Source organism: Apus apus, chromosome 1 (assembly GCF_020740795.1).
Source record: "Apus apus isolate bApuApu2 chromosome 1, bApuApu2.pri.cur, whole genome shotgun sequence".
NCBI classification, from domain to species: Eukaryota; Metazoa; Chordata; class Aves; order Apodiformes; family Apodidae; genus Apus; species Apus apus.
The window spans coordinates 130422745-130443604 of record NC_067282.1 but is presented as its reverse complement, the minus strand read 5'-3'; the positions used below and the strand labels follow the sequence as shown (position 1 = coordinate 130443604).

The 20860-nt window shown below is 41.6% G+C and overlaps 1 protein-coding gene across 1 annotated transcript in view; it reads left to right on the top strand.

The window, feature by feature from the left end:
• The window catches only part of SHISAL1 (shisa like 1), an 87651-nt gene extending 70080 nt beyond the window's left edge, over positions 1-17571 (top strand). The window contains exon 5 of the mRNA XM_051644215.1: positions 13626-17571. Within this exon, the coding sequence (XP_051500175.1) occupies position 13626 (1 nt within the window). The 3' untranslated portion in view covers positions 13627-17571. The remainder of the gene's footprint in view (positions 1-13625) is intronic.
• The last annotated feature ends 3289 nt before the right edge of the window (positions 17572-20860 follow it).

Here is a 20860-nt window from a genome sequence, read left to right as displayed (position 1 = left end):
CTGCAAATTCTTCATGGCAAGGAGCTTTCAGATAATAGAGGACTTAGTAAACAAAACCAGAAAAAGATCTAACACCTGGAAGATCAATTTATACAAATCTTGACTGGCAATAAAGAGCAGGATTAACCTCAGTCAATTTAGCCATCTAAAAGTCAAGCATCTACTAGTTATTTAGGCATCCTCACTAATACATTGTAAGAAGCATTTCCAGAGGGCTGTTCATCCCACCTCTCTTTGGATGGATTGAATCAAATGGAAGCTTCTCTTCACTGATTTTTTGACATTATGCTGGAAGATGAGCTTATACAAGTCAGTAATATTGAGCCAACTGAAGTCTGACAGTGGGATTCATCTCACCTACGTGTACTTTTCTTTGCAAAGTTGGTGACACACCAAGGAAATGTCTTGAGATAGAGCAGAATACCCATTCCTTGTGATTTTAAAACTGGCGAGGAGGCTTGTGGAATAAAAGCAAGAGTCACTGTGTGGGAAGCTAGGTCTGCACAGAAGGCAGGACCCTGAGGAGAATGGATCTTTAAAAGTCAGTTTATCTGGGTACCATGAGAGGCTGCATTCCCAGAAGACTCACAACAACATCAGTTTTTATGAAATCATAGAATCATTTAGGTAAGAAAAGGTCCTTGAAATCATTTAATCCAACTGCAAACCTAGCACTGCCAAGTCCATAACTAAACCATATCCCTAAGTGAGATGTCTACACATCTTTTAAATACCACCACAGATGATTACTCAACCACTTCCCTGGACAGCTGGTTTCAGTGCTTGACAATCCTTTCAGTAAAGAAATTTTTCCTAATATCCGATCTAAACCTCGCCTGGCACAACTTGAGGCCACTTCCTCTTGTTTATTGCTTGTTACTTGGGAGAAAAGACCAACACCCACCTTGCTACAACCTCCTTTCAGGTAGTTGTAGAGAGCAACAAAGTCTCCCCTCAGCCTCCTTTTCTCCAGACTAAGAACCCCCAGTTCCCTCAGCTGCTCCTCATAAAAACTGGCCTTCATAAGCCTTGTTGCCCTTCTTTGGACCCACTCCAGCCCCTCAATGTCCTTGTAGCAAGGGTCCCAGAACTGAACACAGCACTTGAGGTGCAGCCCCACCAGTGCTGAGTACAATCACTTCCCTGCTCCTGCTGGTCACACTATTCCTGATACAGGCCAGGATGCTGTTGGCCTTCTTAGCCACCTGGGTATGCTGCTGGTTCATATTCAGCTGGTTATCGACCAATGTCCCCAGGTCCTTTTTTGCTTGCCAGTTTACCAGCCACTCTTCTCAGAGCTGTGGGGTTGCATGGTGTTGTTATGCCCCAAGCATCACATTTTCCTGGCATTGCATTCTTGTCAGACTTACAGAGCAGCCAAAGAACGTGGGCCAACAGCTGCACATCAAAAATCACACAATGCTTTTTCCAATTGTTTCTACCATTAGGAAACAGAGGGGACAAACATGTGGCTTTCTTCCTCCCCACCTTTTCCAATAAATGCCTGATTGTGCAGCTGCTGGATAATCCCAGCTGATACCAGGGGGGCTGTGTGGTGATTGCACAATCACACCAAAGAATGGAAATCTCTGGACAAAGTCTCATCTTGGCACCACCTGCCAAATCCTTGTGTCTCACGTTCTGCGGGCACAGAAAGCCAGTGGTGGTAGCAGAGCAGAAGATGATATTTGTGCATAAGTAACTGGCTTCCAATTTCTTGTTTGGAAGTGCTGTAGGACTACAGAGCACACAAGAACATTGACAGAGCACAGCAGGATTCTCTGTTACAATGTGTGCCTGTGGTAGCTGTTGTTGAATTATTCATTCTGAATTATTATGGTCTTTCTGCCTTTCCTCTAATATTAAGGTGCACACCTGAAAACCTCTGTCATCACTGGGCAACTGCAAGAAGCATCTGTCCATGAATTGATGAGCATACACTAGATGCACAGTACATACCATGCACATACATGCAAATGTGTAAGTAATGAAGAACAACATGGAACAAACAGAGAATAACCCACCAGGTGGCAGTTATAATTGTTCAAAACAAAAATGCCATCATAATTCAAACCAAACCATACCAAGTGGAATGCCTCAGCCTGATGACACCGAGCAAGCACTGTTTTTCTCCCTCTGTGACTCAAGAAATGATGCTCAGCAGGGGTCATACAGTGGTCATTGATCCATGCACAACGATCCTGTTGCAGCTGAAGGATGTTTTACAGCCCAGCAGACTAATATCTAGATGCAGCTGTGAGACAATTTAAAATAAACCAGTCACAGTTCCACTACTGGCATCAAAGTGTGTTTCTTTATGAGGCCATCAATACAGCTCAGATAACCACAAAAGAGAAGTAGGCTTTTTGCCTCTTGCACTCTGCTAAAATTGTCCAGGGTCTTTGGACTCTTCACTTTCCACACCTCAACACACCTCAATTTCTCTTTTGGCTTTTTACATTGGAAAAGCAGGGAGGAAAAGGGGGAAACACAAAAAATGTATGCATAAATTTGTCTTTGTCACAGCACATAATGCTGTTTTCAGTGATGGTGTTACAGGTGTTACCCTTCTGCTCCTGACTACAAATAAACTGAGTTTAAAATTATTTATTGCTTGGATGGCTATGTGCAATGAAACATACACTGGATCTACAACAGAAAGCCAAACAGTAACCATACTGAATTTCAACTGCTCTACACCTATTTTTTTTTAATTGCTGATAGTTTTGTTAATGTTGAAAAGCTGTTTTGTGCTCTTTTTGAAGTATCATCAGAAATTTATTTTAAAATAAAGAGATTTAGATTTCATGCGACTAGAAAAGCCACACAAATTCGGTTGAGGGGAAAAAAAAAAATCATGCACAGAAAGAACAGTTCCAGGAAACAATGACTGTTTCGTGCTACACCAAAATCTGTCTCTCAACACAGTAATTACTACATATTTTGCCTTGAGTTCTGACTCATAGACTAGCCCTCTTAATACTGAAAAGTGAAAGTAGAAAATAAGGCTTTTTGATAAAATAAATACCTATTTCAAGAAATAAAATTGTTTCCATAAGCCATTAATATGCATTTTATTCCCAGAAATGAAAGGATTTCATGTATTGTGCAGAGGTAAATATAAAAGCTGATTTAACTGGGAATAAATATACAACTCTAGGCTAAACCACAGGTTTGGGGATCAGAATTCAAGTACTGAAACTGATTTCTCCCTCTTAAATAGACCATTCTGCAGCTGGAGCAAGTTCAGCCTCTGGCGAGGCTGAGGGAAGCAGGGAACACATCTTGTTCCAGCTCTTCTGGAGAAAGCAGGACTTATAGAAGGGTTTTAATGCACAGGAGAGAGAAATGGAAATGGGATAAAGAAAGGGTAATAACTTAGGAAGTCAAATGAAACGCAGAGGTCGAGTGGGGACTGAATAGCAACGCCAGCACCCAGAGGGGCTTGCTGCCTACCTTGCTGATGGGCAGTTGTTGGATATGGGCTTGGGAACAGGCCACCTTCCTCTTCAGGGCCACGGCCCCTGCAGCATCTCTGCCTGGGGAACGAACAGCCTGGAGCATTTCCTAGTGTTCTTAGGAATTGTGGGTGATCCAACTGAGACCTGGTTCAAGCAATATATTAATCTGATCTGCTTTGGAAACCAACTTTGCCACCTCCTTTCAAATGCAATCTAGAAAAAATTTTTCTCCTGTTTCTAACCTAAACCCCCTGAAATCTCAGTGGCTTTTGGTTTTATCGACGTCCATAGGCCTTGAAGAAGTCAGCACCTTAAAGCTCTGCAAGTGGTACCAAAACACTCAAATGTAACGTTTGGTTAATGCCTTTCCTGCCTTTCAGCATGTTTCAACAGTTCAGTTTCCATGAATGTGTTTGTTTTTATCCTCTCTTGGACTTCAAGAAATGCTAGGCAGCAATTTTAATAGATTGAATTTTGCTGATGCCAAGGTGGCAAAGAGCACTAGGGCAAAAAATGATCATAAAAGCAGCAGGATATTCACCTGATGTAGGTTGGCCTACTTCTGTTTAGCTCAGTAGTTTGTTCTTGAATTTTACAAAGATACTGTGCTACAGATATATATTTAAAATGTGAGAGGTTGTATGCAGGAACTATGGGCCAGGTAAATAAAGAATAGATGCATATATACACATATATACACACGTACATAAACACATACATATGCACTTATATCACTTCACTATACATGTACCCACATAGTTCCTTGCACATGGCCACCTTTCTCCTTCACTTACTAACAAGCTCAGTTAATGTCAAGGTACAAAGCTCATTCATCATCCTGTGTAGGAAAGTTACGTTTAACCTCAACTGTAAGTTGCAAAGACCTGTTAAAACATTTAGAATCGACCATCCACATGAGTAAAGATACTCTGCACTGAGTAAGCTGGCATAAATATCCTTTAAACTCATATCCTTCATTTAGAAAGAAGTTATTGGTCACTGTATGGCAAAGGAATTCCAAAAATTATCTAAGTTCCTAGGCTTAATAAAAGAATACACTCTGTAAATGCTTTTCTTTTTGAATCAGGCACTACTGTTATCCCAAAGTTTGGTGGGTTTGTGTTTAAAATATCCCTAGTGAAGTTTTTGGGTGCATTAGGAGATTGCATAAGCAGGGAATGGCAGTCTCCTAGCTTGCTACATCATAAATCACATGGCAAGTTTTACTGCTTGCTTTTTAAAACTGGCTTTCAATTTGTAGCAGATCTGTTAAATTCAAATTGTCAGCCAGCGTGAAAGGAGTCCTTTTTCTCATACCATGTACCTGAATTTTACATAGGACACACTTTTGTAAAGCTTCATGTACCTTTTTCATTGTGCTCTCCTGGATCTTAGCTGTATGGGTTGACACTGCTGTATAAGAGCTCAGCAAACATGAAGAATACTTGAATATCTTTAGGTATGTCAAAGCCCCTTTGTGGGAACAGATTTTGAAAGCCTGTAACATCAGCTTTTGGGAAATTGGGATGAGCTGAAATCGGAGGCATTCAGATAATTCAGTCCTTACCACTGATGTAGAACTATTCAAAGCTTCACAATTTTTTTAAAAAAGCTTTTAGAGCAGTTCCAAGAGACTGTGCAAAAGAAAAAATAACCCAACCCAAACCAACCCCAATGAGTATCAAGCCCTGCTCCCAAGATTGCCCATCTAATGCTCCATCCACAGGAGCATGCTAGAGTCACAAGCCTCAGGGATGCACCTTTCCTGCCACTCAGCCAATGGAAGTTCCTGAGAGAGGGGGGAAAAAATAGTATCTTTGAGACTTCACATGCACATGTAGGGTAAGAAGCTGCTTTTCTTTCCAGAGGTAGCTGTATGTGAGGATATACCTGCAGGCCTTTTTTTTCCTTCACAATCTTTTAGTATGTTATCGGTCTTAAATACATGAATCAAATCTGCTTGTGAATAAATATGAGGGGAAAAGGTTTCTAACCAGAACACAGAGACTACTGAACAATTTCCACTTAGTGGTACTGGACTGTAAGTAGCACAGTGTTGGATATAGTTACAAAGAAGATTATATATTTGCCTCTAGCAGTATGAGACTGAACGTGATGGTTACACATTTTTGGAATTGAGTTTGTGGGGGCAGTGGGACTACTCATTCCCCAAGTTAGGAACGGGACTTCTAGGGCACCTGCACCTGAATTGGTTACCCATTGGTTTCTTTTGGAGCCAGTAAGGACAAAGGGGAGTCCCCGCTGCATCACTCACCCAACTTGACATCTATCCCAGGAGGAGGAGAGTAGCTTGGTAGAGGTGCCTGTTGCTTTCTGTTGACAGCAAAGGAGCCTAAGGTAACTGTCTGGAAATGAAGACATCTAACCATTTTGATGGCTAAAGTTAGGTGAGGTGAAACCCACTTCCAGTATTTCTGCCATTAAATTACACATAGCAATAATTTCCTTTCCAAAGCAACATGCCTGCCCCAGGCCTTAAAGAAGCAGGCAAAAAAAAAAATACCATCTTGCCTGTAGTAGTAGTTCCTCATGGGGTCTCCATGTCTAAATATCTCAAGTTATCTTCCTCTATGACAGGAATGCACTTAAAGCTATTTATTCACTCCAGTTTGCTGAAAATCTGTGACAATGAGCACAGTCTCAAGTGGAACAAGAAGTCTGAGTTTGTTCCATGACATCCCTATGCAGCTCACCATCATCGTTTCTTCAAGTCTTGAAAAAATACTGAAGGCAGTTCAAACTCTATGCATCAATAAAACCAGGGTTGTGGGGTTTTTTGGTGAACTATGCAAATTAATTTGCCTTCAGGTCTATCAGTTATTTAATAGCTGCCACACATTAGTCTACAGGAAAATCTGGCAACAGCCAGATGAATTTCAGCCTCACCTGATACATCTGACTCAGCACTCTGGTAGTGTCGCCAGGGTTTCATAGATGTCTGGGAAATTAGTAAGTCCAGCTCACTTTCAGTATTACTTGTAATTGACTATCCACATTTTTGAGATGCTTTGGAAGGCCCAGGGTGATTTTGAGTGTTTTTTTTAAAAATCACTGTGAGAAGAGGAAGAAAACATTTCAGGTTATTAAGAATCAGACTGAAACACTTCAGTGAGGGAAGTTCAGTGATCATCTTTCAATTTATGTCCTCAAACCTCTGTCTGTTCCTCTGCTCACCCCTTATAAATCAAAACTTCCAATGCTTCATGTATCCTTTAAAAAACCCCTCAGAAATTCTTCAGGAGAACTGGATTTTTTTACTTTCCAGAACTGTGTTCAGGAGTATCAACCATTTCCAGAACTATGAAATGAAAAACATTGCTACTAATTGAAAAATAGTTGGCTTTCAGAAGCATAGGATTACTTCAGAAACCACTGTTCACAGTAGGTAATATTTATTTATGTTAGCAACCCTGTTGATTTCACTCCATTGTTTTTTTTGTAAGTGAGAATTGTAAAAATACAGCCTTTAGTTAAAAAAATAGAGAAAATTTTATCCTCTCCCACCCAACCCAGTTGATGGGACAAAAACTGTATTTAATTTGTACATGTATAGATATTCCAGAAATTCTACAGGAAATGTGTTTTCTCTCTTAGCTTTGGTTTGTTATCCAGGCAGCCACATTAACAGCAAGAGTTAAGCCAGCTGCTGTTTTAACCCCCACAGTTCTAGTGGAGGAGGTAGGGAAGGCAAGCTCTTACCTGCATCAGCTTCCCAGGCTCACTCCTCCCGCATCCATCTGTGAGACAGGCCTGGAATCTGAGCAGATCCCAAGCTTAACTTACCAAAAAAAGCATCCAGATCATCAGTAGCAAGACCATACACTGTGCCCAAACCAGCTGTGGTGCAGAGTCCTTCCCTTCATTGCAGGGGAGAGCTGGGAGGCAATTCCTAACTGGTTGCAATTTGGCCACTAGCTCAGAGCAGTGCCCTAGAAACGAGTCCGAACCAGTGGACTCACCAGTATGAAGCCCAAACACATGGTGTAGACAAAGTGTTCCTCTGAAAACCATCTTTGAACTCTGTATTAGCTACAAGGAGTCAGGGAATCAAATTAAAAGTAATTTAAGGAGGAAAACAAAGACCATCTAGTGGTGTGAGCAGCCTTATCTCATGATTGACTACACACCAGTGGAGGGGCTTGGCTGTTCTTAATTAGCAGGCGTTAGTGTTGGGTTCAGATTTAGCTGGGAAATAAGCAGCAGTCGAGTGTAAATCCTTCAAGTTACTTTATGATCCTCTGGTAAGGAGAGTAGCTCCTGCACCTCCCCTGTCCCACCAGCCTTTCCTCTGAAAGACAGCAGCACAACCAAGGATCAGGCCAGCAGACACCTGCCATCTGCCAGCAGCTCTTTCTCCTGTACAAGTACCCAAGCCAGCTGACCCCCTGGGAATGCAGGATCTTCCCAGAATTTCTAAAGCTCCTTCAAAGCCAGCGAGCAGCTCTCAGCAGTGATGCAAAGTGCAGTTTGGTTTGTGTCCCTCAGTCCTTATGGGGGTTACACAAGCTTAATCCAGGCTAAAAGAGGTAAGGTTCTTATGAAATGGAGCAAACAATTTAAAAGCCAGATTTACCAACACTCATAACAAATTATTAAAATGTCAATTTCTTTTAAAACGCTTCATCGTTTCCGCACTTGACTTTTCCTGGTAGCCCTTGCAAAAAGCATTGCAAACAGTCATTGTTGCTCTTGAATATGTTGCTGCAATGCTTCAAGGATCTGAGGCAGCCAACAGCATTCACTTTGGTAACATGTTAAGCTTTTATGTGATAGCTTCCATGAGACAGGCAGGCGAGTCTGCTCTGAAACCACCATGGAAGAAAGCACGTGCCTGTTTCCCACCTGCATTTCCTATGTGGAAGGGAGGAGAACAGTCTGCCAGGTGACATGCAGCCCCGTTGCCAGTGACTAGTAGATAGGACCTATTTATTCCACCTGCACTTTTGAGTTGGCCCCATTCATGCCTTGTGCCTGGCTTGTTTCTCATTCAGGACACCTTTGTAGTGATGCTGACACAGCCTGAGCAAATACATTGCTGTAAGCACAATCCAAATGCAAACTCATATACTTCACATGGTTTCTTCCCACCTGCAGAGCACCAAGATGAGCAGACAGCATCTCTCATGTGATCATGGCTTTCCCAGCAGCAGTTATGGAAAGCAGGCTTTCTAGTGCTTCAATAGGACTACTATGATCTTAGGCTAAGCTTTAACCCACCCCAGCAAAAGCTTTCTCTCCTAAGAGCCTGGCATGTATTGCAGTACGTAGCACATCCCAGCGCTACTCAGGACTTGTAAGTAGGCCTTATCTTTCCAGTAGACACCAGAGAAATGCATGTTCTTCCACTCGTTGCAACCGACCTTTTGCCTGATGCTCTTAAGTAAGGATAGCAATTCACAAGCTGTGATAGCAAGAGGGTAGGTTATGTCCTCCAAAAGAGCAGCAGGACAGAGAAATCCTGCTGAGAAGGTCTTTTCTTGAACTGTCAGGGAACTGCTTAATCTCCTGAGCACTCTGGTGCTACACCCTGGATCCATCACTCTCGCAAGTTGTGGCTCACAGTTCTCCATGTACGCTTCATGCAGAGCACGTAATAACCTTTCTAGTTGCCATTCACACCTGCACTAGGTACATTGTGGGCCACCAGCTCAACACAGTTGGTACACGCCCTCAAACAGGAACCCCTCCAAAATGTCACCATGGAATATGATTAAGATTTAACAAGCCCATTTGTCCCACGCCTCCCTGCGGTTTACGGGTCTGTTGTGAAGTCCCACAATATTTCTTAACAACTGATGGACAGAAGCATCCCAGACATTTCTGACTACTTTACCAAGGGATTCTCTCAGTTTGCCCTATTTATATGTCCCCACACGAACAAGAGCATACCTACCAGAAAAGAAGCTTACGATTCTGTTTTTAACACATAACAGGTATTTGGAGCTCCTGGAGCAAGTCCAGAGGAGAGCCAGAAAGATGATCAGAGGGCTGGAGCACCTCTCCTATGAGAACAGGCTGAGAGCGTTGGGGTTGTTCAGCCTGGAGAAGAAAAGGCTCCAGGGAGACCTCACAGTGGCCCTTCAGTGTCTGAAGGGGCTACAGGAAAGCTGGGGAGGGAATTGCTACAAGGGCTTGTAACAAGAAGACAAGGACTAATGGATTAAAACTGGAAGAGGGGAGATTTAGGCTAGACATTAGGAAGAAATTCTTCACTGTCAGGGTGATGAGACACTGGCACAGGTTGCCCAGGGAAGTTGTGGATGCCCCATCCCTGGAAGAGTTCAAGACCAGGTTGGATGGGGCTCTGAGCAACCTGGTCTAGTGGGAGGTGTCCCTGCCATGCAGGGGGGCTGGGACTAGGTGATCGTCAAGGTCCCTTCCAACCCAAACCATTCTGATTCTCTGATGATTCTATTTCCATCATCTTTTTTCAGTCTGCAGGTAAGGGATTCCTTAATTCTGATGAATCTGGCATGTGTTGCACATTTATTCTGTTTAAGCCCTAACACCTTCCTGAGATATTTGCTTTGAAACATATCTTGACGTTTCTCTCCACCTTTGCAGATTTGTCGGGTATGGTAGGAATAAAACTAGAGTTGAAAATTCAGTTTCTTTTTCAAGTTGAAAATTTCCAATGCCTGGGTTTTGTTTAAACTCTGAAGCACCAGATAACTGTCTTCCCTGGGCCTGCTATTCTTTGGAAAACATTAGTGATGGCTGCCAGTGATGGAGATTATTTTACAGAATGGCTGAGAAAAAATGGACTTGCCATCATTTAAGGCAGTCCTCTCACCTGACCTCAAGCAGGTGCCATGATGCATTTCACAGCTATACCAGAGGAGAAATTGTGCTGCATCAAAGGCAATGTAATCCAGTAAAAGATTGGGGATGGAAATGGGGGCCAAACCACTGCTCCTTTATGGCAAGATGGCAACATCCAGTGACACTAATGTTGAAGTGTTCCTAATCAATTAAAAAACCCAAAACGTTTGACTTCTTCAGGACTGAGCCAACCTGAAGCGAATTTTAGTTGCTATTGAAGTTTCCTCTACATCAGAAAAACCTGAATCATTCAGCTCTTTTGATATTCTCCCAAAGAAAAAAAAAAAAAAAAAAGCTGGTGAGCTCCACCTAAAAAATCTGAAGACTTTCTGCTTGCTTTGACACAATCAAGAGGGCCAAGCTCAGATCACCCCAGCAGTGTTCATTCTGGCATTTCATAACTTTGAAGCATTACACTTAGTAACCCAAGCAGCCTTTCAGCATACATTTTTTATATAATGTTGTATGTTCTGTATAATATAGCCATAGGAGTGTAGGTGCCAGACTATGAAAATTGTTTCCCTGCTCTTTGGCAGATTCCACATGCAGAGGGATTAGATTATGTTCTGTTTCTTTCTAGTTTGTAATATATTTAGACAACTGAATGGTTTCCCATTTGGTGCTTGTCCTGCAATTCATTTTATCATATCCTTCTTCTCAGTCTTCTGAAGCTTTTTTTTAAATCCTAGTCCATTGTGCTTTGTCCTCCCTTGTCCTTCCAGTTATGGGGAAGGAGGACATTCCTATTGCTTATAATAATCCGTGTATCCGCCAAGGGCTTCTCATTTCAGAAAGCTGCTTGTTAGCCTGGTACCCAAACTATTCCTGTGAACAGAGAGTAAAAGCTTTTTCTTCCCCTCCCAGCATGACCAGATTTGAAGGCATTGCAGCAGAACCTCAACAAGCACAGATCTGTGCAGGTCTGCTTAGATCAGAGTAATACAATTTTATATCAGAGTGAGATCTGGACGTTTGTGGAGACCATTTACTTTGCTATCTGAGGTTTGAAGGGGCTGTGGTGATTGATGGTGCTTTTATGTGAACACTAACTCAGGAAGTGTCACCTGGAATGGTGAATGTGGTAACTGTTTACTTCATTTGTCAAAAAATGACAAAAGTCCCTGAAAAAAAACTTGTCTCCAGAGGTTCTGAATCATTCCTTCATTATTAATGGATGTCATTTTTTTCCATCAGAGCTAAGCCACCATGCAAAGTCATTGCTGTGGAAGAGGAGAAAATCTTTTAGTGAGCTACTTCCTTGCCAGGCAGTGAAAATTGATGCCACTTGCCTGGGTGCTGTGCACTGAGCAGTCAGGCAGAGCAGCAATGGCAATCTGGGGTGCTACACAATCACAGTAACCTTTGCTAGTGAATAGGAGCAACCTGAGCTACCTCCAGAGCCCACACTTCAGCTCTAAATACATTAACATTCTGTGGAAGTGTCCAGAAGTGACAAATACAGGATTTCTGCTGCCCAGCACGCTGTGGTGGGAGGCTGGGGTATATTCCTCCAGCTAATGGCATGTGGAAATTAGCATTAGCCTTTCTTCGGAAAATGCAAGTCTTTTCAGTGATCCCACTATTTCAAAATGATCTGAAGCAGTGCCTCTCAGCTTTAGTGATCCAGCCATCAATCAGTCAATCACACCACCCACTTCTCACTTGAGGAAGAGGACCTTTTGGCCCAGAATTTGTCCTGTCAGGGTTCAGTTTCAGGCAGGAGCTATTGATTGGGCACGAGGCTCAGCCAGGAGCTCGGAAAACACAGGGTGAGCACCAGGCACCAGTACAGGTTAGGGTTTGTCCTGCTGGAAAGCAGATCCATGGAGAAAGACCTTGGTGTCCTAGTGGACAGTAAGTTATCCATGGGACAGCAGCGTGCCCTTGTGGCAAAAAGAGGCCAATGGTATCCTGGGGTACATCAGTGTGTCCAGCAGGTCTAGGGAGGTTCTCCTTCCCCCTCTACTTTGCCCTGGTGAGACCACACCTGGAATACTGTATCCAGTTTTGGGCTCCCCAGTTCAAGAGAGGCAGGGATCTACTGGAGAGAGTCCAATGGAGAGCTACAAGGATGATTAAGGGACTGGAACATCTCTCCTATGAAGAAAGGCTGAGACAACTGGGGCTGTTTAGTCTTGATAAGAGAAGGCTGAGAGGGGGAATATCTAAGGGGTGGGTGTCAAGAGGAAGGGGCCAGGTATAAGCTAGAACATAGGAAGTTCCACCTCAACATGAGGAGAAACTTCTTTACTGTGAGGCTGCCCAGAGAGGTTGTGGTGTCTCCTTTTTTGGAGACTTTCAAAACCTGCCTGGATGCATTCCTGTGTGGCCTGCCCTAGGTAGTCCTGCTCGGGCAGGGAGGTTGGACTAGATGATCTCTAGAGGTTCCTCCCAACCCCTGCCATTCTAGGATTCTATGAATACTTCATACTTGATGTAAGAGGCTTTCAGAGCTGAGTGTGGTCTGTGTGGTGCTGGCTCTGCCATTCACATTCCTTTATACACTCAGGAGGAAAATTGAAGCTACTCACGAGTGATAATTTGTCTTCTGTGCTGCATACAAATATTCAGAAACTTTCCTATGGTCATTGGATCTGGTAACTCTCATTTTATACCATCTTGGTGACGCTATTGATTTTACATTAACCTTGGAAGAAGGATTTGGCCAGGAGCAGCTTTGGGACACACAGCTACAGGAAGAGGCTGATGGGTCTGACACATTTCTGTCCTGGAACACACAAATACCTGTCCTACCTGTTCCATCTCTGAGCATTCCTTTAAAAAGAAATAAATACCTAAAAGAAACCATGTCCTATAAAAAAATCTAATTATTTTAATGATACAGATTGTTAATTAACAAAGCATTTAATTTGAGCTAAAGCACACAGCACCCTACAAAACAGTGAAATCTGTCTCCAGACAAGAGACAGGTTTGTATGTTTTGTTAGTATCCATTTTTACCAACATCAAAAAAGGACAGTAGCAGAACAGAACAACACCAAGTAAGTTGTTATTATTATTTCTAACATGAATAAAGCTGTCTAGGTTAATAAATTATTAGAAAGCACTGTGACAATATAGAAAAAAAGAAGGAGAATGCAACCAACCATATCCCACAAGCTCACAGTGAGCCAAATTGAGCTAGTGACAGAAGGCAGAGGCCTCCTAACACCTTCCTTTCTCATGCTTTTGCTTACTCTTTCCTGCCTCCCCAAATTAAACTCACAGCTGAGAAAACGACAAGTTTTTCTTTACAGGAAATCCTTTGGTGTTGTGTGCTCATGAAACACTACAAGAACATTTGTGATTTATGTCTTCCAGAAATTTCTACTGATGTGCCTCAAGATGGGAGAGGTAAGATCAGTCTTCAAGGAGCAGCTTCCAAGAAAATCAACTCGATGACAAGAGCTGAAAAAATGATGGATAAGCAGGAGAGAGAAAGACTACAAGAGGGGCATTGAGCAAGTCAACTGCTGAGAAACATCATTCAGACAACTTCTATAGGCAAGTGATACAGAAAGAGTCTCCAGAAGAAAGCAGTCTGTAAGCAATATTTAAATTTTAGACCGACAACATTATCTCTGAAAGGAAGCACCATATTTGAGGAAATGCTCAACAGGGAGAAAATTGAGTTGCTCTGGCAAATTCACACAAAGGTGTAGAAGATCACAAGACAAACCTTTGGTAGATAACTTTTCTTTGCCTCCCCATCCATGTAGTGCCATTTGAGCCGAATGTAAGTGTCAGAATACTGAATGTGAGTTTTTCCAAAGTTCTCTAGATAATATTTTGTGACAATAGGGTAGATGCTGGCAATCCCCATCATTGTTAACCACAATGGTTAACGTGCATTACAAGATAAGTGAAGCTCTTTCCTTGAGTTCAACTGCAGAGTAGCAATCATTTCCACCTTAATACACATTTTAAGATCATTGGCAATGATTCTACTAAAACATCAAACATCTGAGCATATCTTGGCTTCAGCTTCACACACTCTCCTGAAGAGAAGAGCTTTATTAAGAAGCAACACAGGCACCCCATTCCACCCCCCTACTCCTTGAAGTTGAAAGAAAACCAGAAGAAAATCAACTATATATTTCAGAAGCAATAACACTATTGTCCCTCTGCTTTACAAGGCAATAATCCAATTCCCTCTGCCACAGCCTGTCTTCAGAGTTTACCCCTCACAAATCTAAGAATTCATGTGTAAGCTGGAAGGGCAATGATGCCACCACAGAAGTCTCCTCAGTCTTGGTCTTTGGTCACTATGTTGCAATAGCTTGACTTCCCTTTCCACAAGACAGGTTTATTTTAAAATATCAGCTTAAAAAGTAATCAATTACATGGGAAAATCCTGTTAAATTCAATTATTTAAGACATACACGTGGAGAACCTGGCAATGGCAACCAAACACAGGAGCTCATCTAGAAATCATAACACAAACCCATGATAATGCCAAATTAATCCTTCACGCCTAAGATTTTGTCCTGCAAACCTGAATAACTTTAAAATAATCATATATTTTGCTACACAGCCAACACCTAATCAGTGAACAATCAAGTTTTCTTTTTGTACAGCTTTGACTTGAGTGGATTGTACTCTTCTGTTGAACTCCAAAGGGGTAGACTGCTGAGTGGTCCGAGCGAATTCAGGGCTACTGGAGCACATGATGGTGCATGACTAAAGCAGGACTAGTGCTGGGGGACCCAACAAGGCTGGAGACCACAAGAGTGCCTGGTCTTCAAAGAAGGCCCTCTCTGAGTAGTATACCAATATGCACATGCCCCTTTTCTTTGCAAACCAACTAGTAAAAAAATGCTGAGTATCACCAAGTAAGGGCAGGCAACAGCTAATAAGAAAGAATTTGAATGCCACAGGTGGGAATGCCACCCAGAAGGCATTAGACTCTGTCCTGTCCTAACTAAGCTTAAGGCCTGGCCCACTCCTCACAGAACCTTCTGCATATGCACCTCTGCAGGCAGCTCTGCTTGTAGAGCTATACCAGAGCAGTGCAACTGGGGTGTTTTCCATGGTGAGAAAGATAGCACTTAAAACAGAGTCAGTATTTTTTAAACCTCGATTCACACTAAACCCCGAAGATTCCAGTTTTCTAAAAATAATATTTGATCAGAGCATTGCAGAGCCGTTCAAAGCATTTCAGCTGGGAACAAAATGGAACCTCCAGCAAAGAGATGCTGTAAGCAGCTTGCAGATACTGGCAGGCAGTTGAAACTGCTCTCTCCATGATGATGGGAGCTTAGACAGGGAAAGGGGCAGTGCTCCTGGAGGTGGGAGAGCTGATCCCATGAGATGTGAGGCAGTGCTACTAGTGCCAATTTGCAAGAAAAGCAAAGGAAACCAAGTAGCTGGAAGCAGTGCCATCTATACCTTTGCCAGCTTCATTTCTTCCCCACCCTTCCACAGCAGCTCAAAGATGCAGAACCCCTGCAGACCTGCCACAAGTACATACCTACAATCATCAGTCTTACCTTGGTGCTTCGCAGTAACTGTATGCTCCTCTTACCTTCTACCAGCACCTACTTTCATTGTGAGGTGATCACCACCACAGAGAGCTTTGTAAAAAGCTTATGTTCATGAAGGAATTTGTATTAGATACTGGTTTCTGTGACTTACTGTATTTTGTAAGGGTTTTTTTCCCTTTGGGAATTGTGCGTTATTAATGAGCAGTTTTATGCTTTACTTCTAGTACATGTATACCTTGTAACTGATGTGCTTTTTGTTTTGGTTTGTTTTCTTATGTTCTCTATACAGAGCCAGTTAATAGAAGGTAGATACTCTCTGTCTGAAATTCTCATTTTGCCTACCAATTAATTTATGGATAAATCCATGTCGTAGCTGATGAACCATTGTTGTGTTGTTACAATCATCTGATAGCATCTCTAATTTAGCAGAATATGAGATCCTGAATAAGACTAATAATGCTTGTTGGGCCTTAAACTAATAGGAAATAGTGCACCACAAGTTTCCTGACCATGGCTATTGGCCCTTCTCCCTTAGTGTTCAGAACATTGTAGAACAGCACTGGCTAGACAGTCACCTGAACATCTCAGCTGTCTCTGTAGCTGTGCTCTGACATCCCTCTGCATTTACGTGATTGAAGTTACAGTGTACCAGATATTTGACAGAAAGAAACTGGTTCCAACACAATAATTCTCTAGAAGAGAAGACCTGGACTAAAACACATCTTTTATTCTATGCCTATCCTCCTCTGGTTAGAAAAATAAGGGATCTTAAATTAGCACTTAGAGAAGTGCATCATTCCATTGTGGACCCTCTTTAACAAGGGCAGCTGTTTCAGTGGCTATTAACAACCTTCATGCTCTGGAAACCTCCTTCCTTGTCCAACTCATTTTCTCTCTTCAGCTTTACAAGATCTGAGTTTCCAACTTCTTAATAATTGCTGTGTATAACATAGGACATAAAAAGATAAGTGATAAAGCTTGTGCAGGACTCAGTGTTGTAATTAAACCATCTTTCGTGCCTGGTTATCGATCTTGCAAAACCAGAGTGAAAACAATCTGGCCACTTAATGTATACTTTGGCATATTGTAGCAGCTCTTTTAGATAACTGTTTTTTAATAGTTTTATTATGGCTGTAATTTCTGCACGAGGACTGTCCACTTGAAGAAGCTATGAATTGCCACGTCAAAGCCATTTTGAAAGTCAATTCCATTTCACCACCAGTGATGGTGTATGAAAAGTAAAGCAACAAAAAACAAACCCTCACCCACTCCCCAGGGAGAAACATCTGTTCTCAGACTCAAAATTTCTCTTGTATAAGATAGGCGTTTCTTCTAGTCCTCCTTTGACATAAATAGTACATCTTTCAGGTAATATATACAGTGCAATAGTCTATTAAGTAGTCAGCAGTCAAATTTTAGGCTAATTAAGCTAACTAGAAATTCTAGGGTTGCAGTGATTTCTCATTCTTTATTAATACATTGACAATAATACTGTTTACATAACACTTGATGTTTGAAATCAATGTGCCAGTGTCCAGTGATTTGCTAATCTAGATTTGATCTAATCTTGTCCTATTTTTTTGCAGCATTCTCTAACTTCATATTAAGAATCATGTTGTCTTTCTGAAGTGATTGCCAAGTAAACCAAAAATGTGTTTTACACTGCTCTTGCACTGCTCTTGTCTTTCTATACAGTAGTTTTTATAAAGATGTCCTTAGGTTTTAATAAATGAGTGTAACCTAAACTAATCTCTGTAATAAAACTTGCTTTAGTGTTTCAAAGACTTCCTGGAAGAGCTGTAGAGATTTGAGTTTCTGCTTTTTTCAGTAGCTTCGGACTTCATGGCTTCCTTCCCATCTGCAGGGAAATACCCAGATATCTGTACTCCAAGGTTTCTATAAGTGCTTTATACAAGGGAAAATGAAGACAGTGTATTTAATGCAAAGGATGATGCTTGGATTTGGGGGGGGGGACAGAACGCCCTCCAAAAAACCAAACCACACCAACGAAAAAAAAAACCACTTAGTCTGCATCACATTTCCAGCAGTTGCTAATACCAGATACTTAAGAGTGAAGTGTGAGACACTGAACAGAGACTTCTAAGAAATAAACACAATCTTTCCACTACTCAAGGTTAGCTGAGATGGCCAAATGTGCAGCTGAGCAGGAAGAAAGCAACATTCTCATTTCTACACACAAAGTGGCATTATCACCAATGTTCCAAAACTATTAATCATGCTGAACTGAAATTTCCAACAAGGAAAAGGGAACACTTTTGACTACTGAGTTAAGCACACACCCCCCAAAACTAACCAAAAACCCCCCAGTTGTTTCCTGTCAGTAGCTTTGCTTATACTGGAAGCTTCTCCTTCAATAAAATGTCAGCAATGTAGATGATGAGTCTAGGTCCTCACACAGTGCATGGGTGGGAGGGAGAGACTGGGGGGGGCTTCTCACCTCTCATGGCAGCTTGTATCCCTACAGAGAAACAGTTCTTGCTCTTCTCTGTCCTGTGGCTCCCAAGCATAAGTTATTCTCTGCTGTTGTCCTGTCCAGCACTTGTTTTCCTCCTTGGCTCATCCCAGATCTTTGATGTCCACATGAAATGCTGGCATTTATAGACACCAGATATACCTTCTCACATTAGAAATTACACTTTCCATATCAGGTCACTAACCCCAGACTCAAGACTGTGCTGCAAGAATACACCTTAACAGTAAAAAATACAGCAAATTTTAAAAAGAAAACAAAAATATGGGAAATCCTTTGTAATGTCAGTTATTTAATATAAAATATTTCATTCCTCTAGCTTCTATAACTGTGCACATCAGCTCAGAAATGGAAAAGGAACATTTTCCTTAAAGCAACACTTCAATAATTCCTAGCTTTTTGCAGCTGTGAGAGATGACAATTACATCCCACTGTTCTAAGACTTATGGAGGTGTTACTGCAGAAAGAAAGAGGACAAAAGACAGTTTTAAAAGCACATAAATACCTAAAGTACAAATAATCACAACCCATTCCTCTTCTCAAACTGCACTTGCAGTTATGAAACCAGCTACATTTAGAAGCCAAATGAGAAGAAAAACAGTAAATAGATGTAGTGTGTGTGTGTGTTACTGCTCCCTTACCAAGTCTCAAGAATTTTTACATCGTGCTTCTAGTAATTGAGTAAGAATTATATTCAACATATTATGCTCAGCAGGAACAGCCTTTATATACCAAATGAGCAAATTAAGTATCTCTGAAATTTCCATAGAAGATGTTAAAATGCTGATAGTGACTTACAGACTGCCATTGCCAAGCCATTATCACCAATCATAAGCAAACAGGAGCATCACAGCCAGACCCTTTCAATTAAGTGTTTATTCTTACTGGAAAGCAGAGAGAGGGCTGATCTGCTCGTCGTTGACTTGCACAGAAGGACAAGGAGAGAAAAGGTATCTTGGGTTTAATATTTACTTCTAAGAAAACAAAACCCTGGCATCTCACCCAAGTTGTTCTCAACAGTTTATTTAATTTGTTCAGAAAATTGAGACTGGGGGGAAAACATACCAATATATTAGGTATGTGTGGGCATTCATGTGTAAGCATTTCGTGGCTTGAATTTCCCATTCAGAATTTTAACTCTCTTCTTCCAACAGCTGAACTGTACAGATCCTCAAGTTCTTACCAAATTTGAATTCATCATTGCATCCTCAAGTGCAGTTCCATCACTGGTGTTTATTTGTGAGGACAATGAGGAACCAGCAGGATTTTATAAAGGACTGAAAACTCATCTAAAGATGGGAAAACTCTTTTGCCTCGTTTCCCTACACTTCCATCAGCTAGCTGAGGCTTTCACAATCCAAAAAACCTGGCATATGAGGCAGGGCAGGCATAATGAAGAAGCTGTGTGTGCCAGGTTAAGTTTTTGATAAGAGCTGCTGAGAGTCTCAGGCTGCATTCTGGGCCATGACGGGTAACAGCACATGAACACAAAGAGCTGCTTTGTCACTGTAAGAACTAGCAGTGACAATAGGGTTTAAATCCTTAGCTTTGACAAAAACAAACAACAAAAGCTTGATCTAGGCAATATTTAAAAATACTTTCCTACTGGCCAGCTAAGCTCCGGCTTTAATTTAATGCATTCTCCCAAATTACTTTATTTAAATGGATTTTGTTTTTTACTGCCATATAGTTACTGCTGAACATTTTATTTTTCATGCAGGACTATTGAAAACCATCCTTATCTTAAAAGCATCTAAAAAACTATTATGCATTTGACCTCCAATTTTTGTTCTGCAGCATAGGATCTACGAGCTCCTTCCTCCAGTATTTGCTGGCCCAGGAATCAAGTCTATTATATAATTGATAACCAGTATTGTGCAATATCAAACTATTCCCTGCAAATCCACCTTCCTCTAGCATGCCCAGATTTTGTTAGATGATTTTCTGTTGCAAAATGCTGCTGGGGTAGGTGGTAGCGCAATAGGAAGTACCACCTCCAGTGGGTAAGTGATAGCTGGGATTTGCTATATAAACTCCATTATCATTTTAACCACACAGCACACCTCCACTTTCTCTGCATAAATGCACTCTAAGCAGCAACCAGAAAAAAAGAGAATTCATCTATCAAGGAGACACAGCATCCCTGTGCTGTATCTGCTATCATTATGCAGATATAGGAGCTCAGACATTTCATAACCTTTCCCTTTTCACTAACCACATGGATATTTGTTAAAGCACTTTAGCTAATAATAAAAGTAAAAAGCCCCAAACCCTAGGAAAAGAAATCATGCAATACTGTGAGTCCCACAGATTACAAGTTTTGTTACACTAACCATACCAATGCCACATGAATGACAAACACTGCTTAAACCCACAGTCAAATTTTGATCGGGTTCCCGGGCTGCAGGCGAGCAGCACAGGAGGTGACTTCTGTTGTTTGTGCTGTGCAGTCACCATTCCTTCATTTCTTATCTTTTTCCAGCACTGCCCATATACAACAAGCTCCTGCTCTAACTACAGCAGGAGGGGTTTTCTAACACACCTGTGGGTGCTCTGATCCTCCAGGACTGACAGCTTCACCT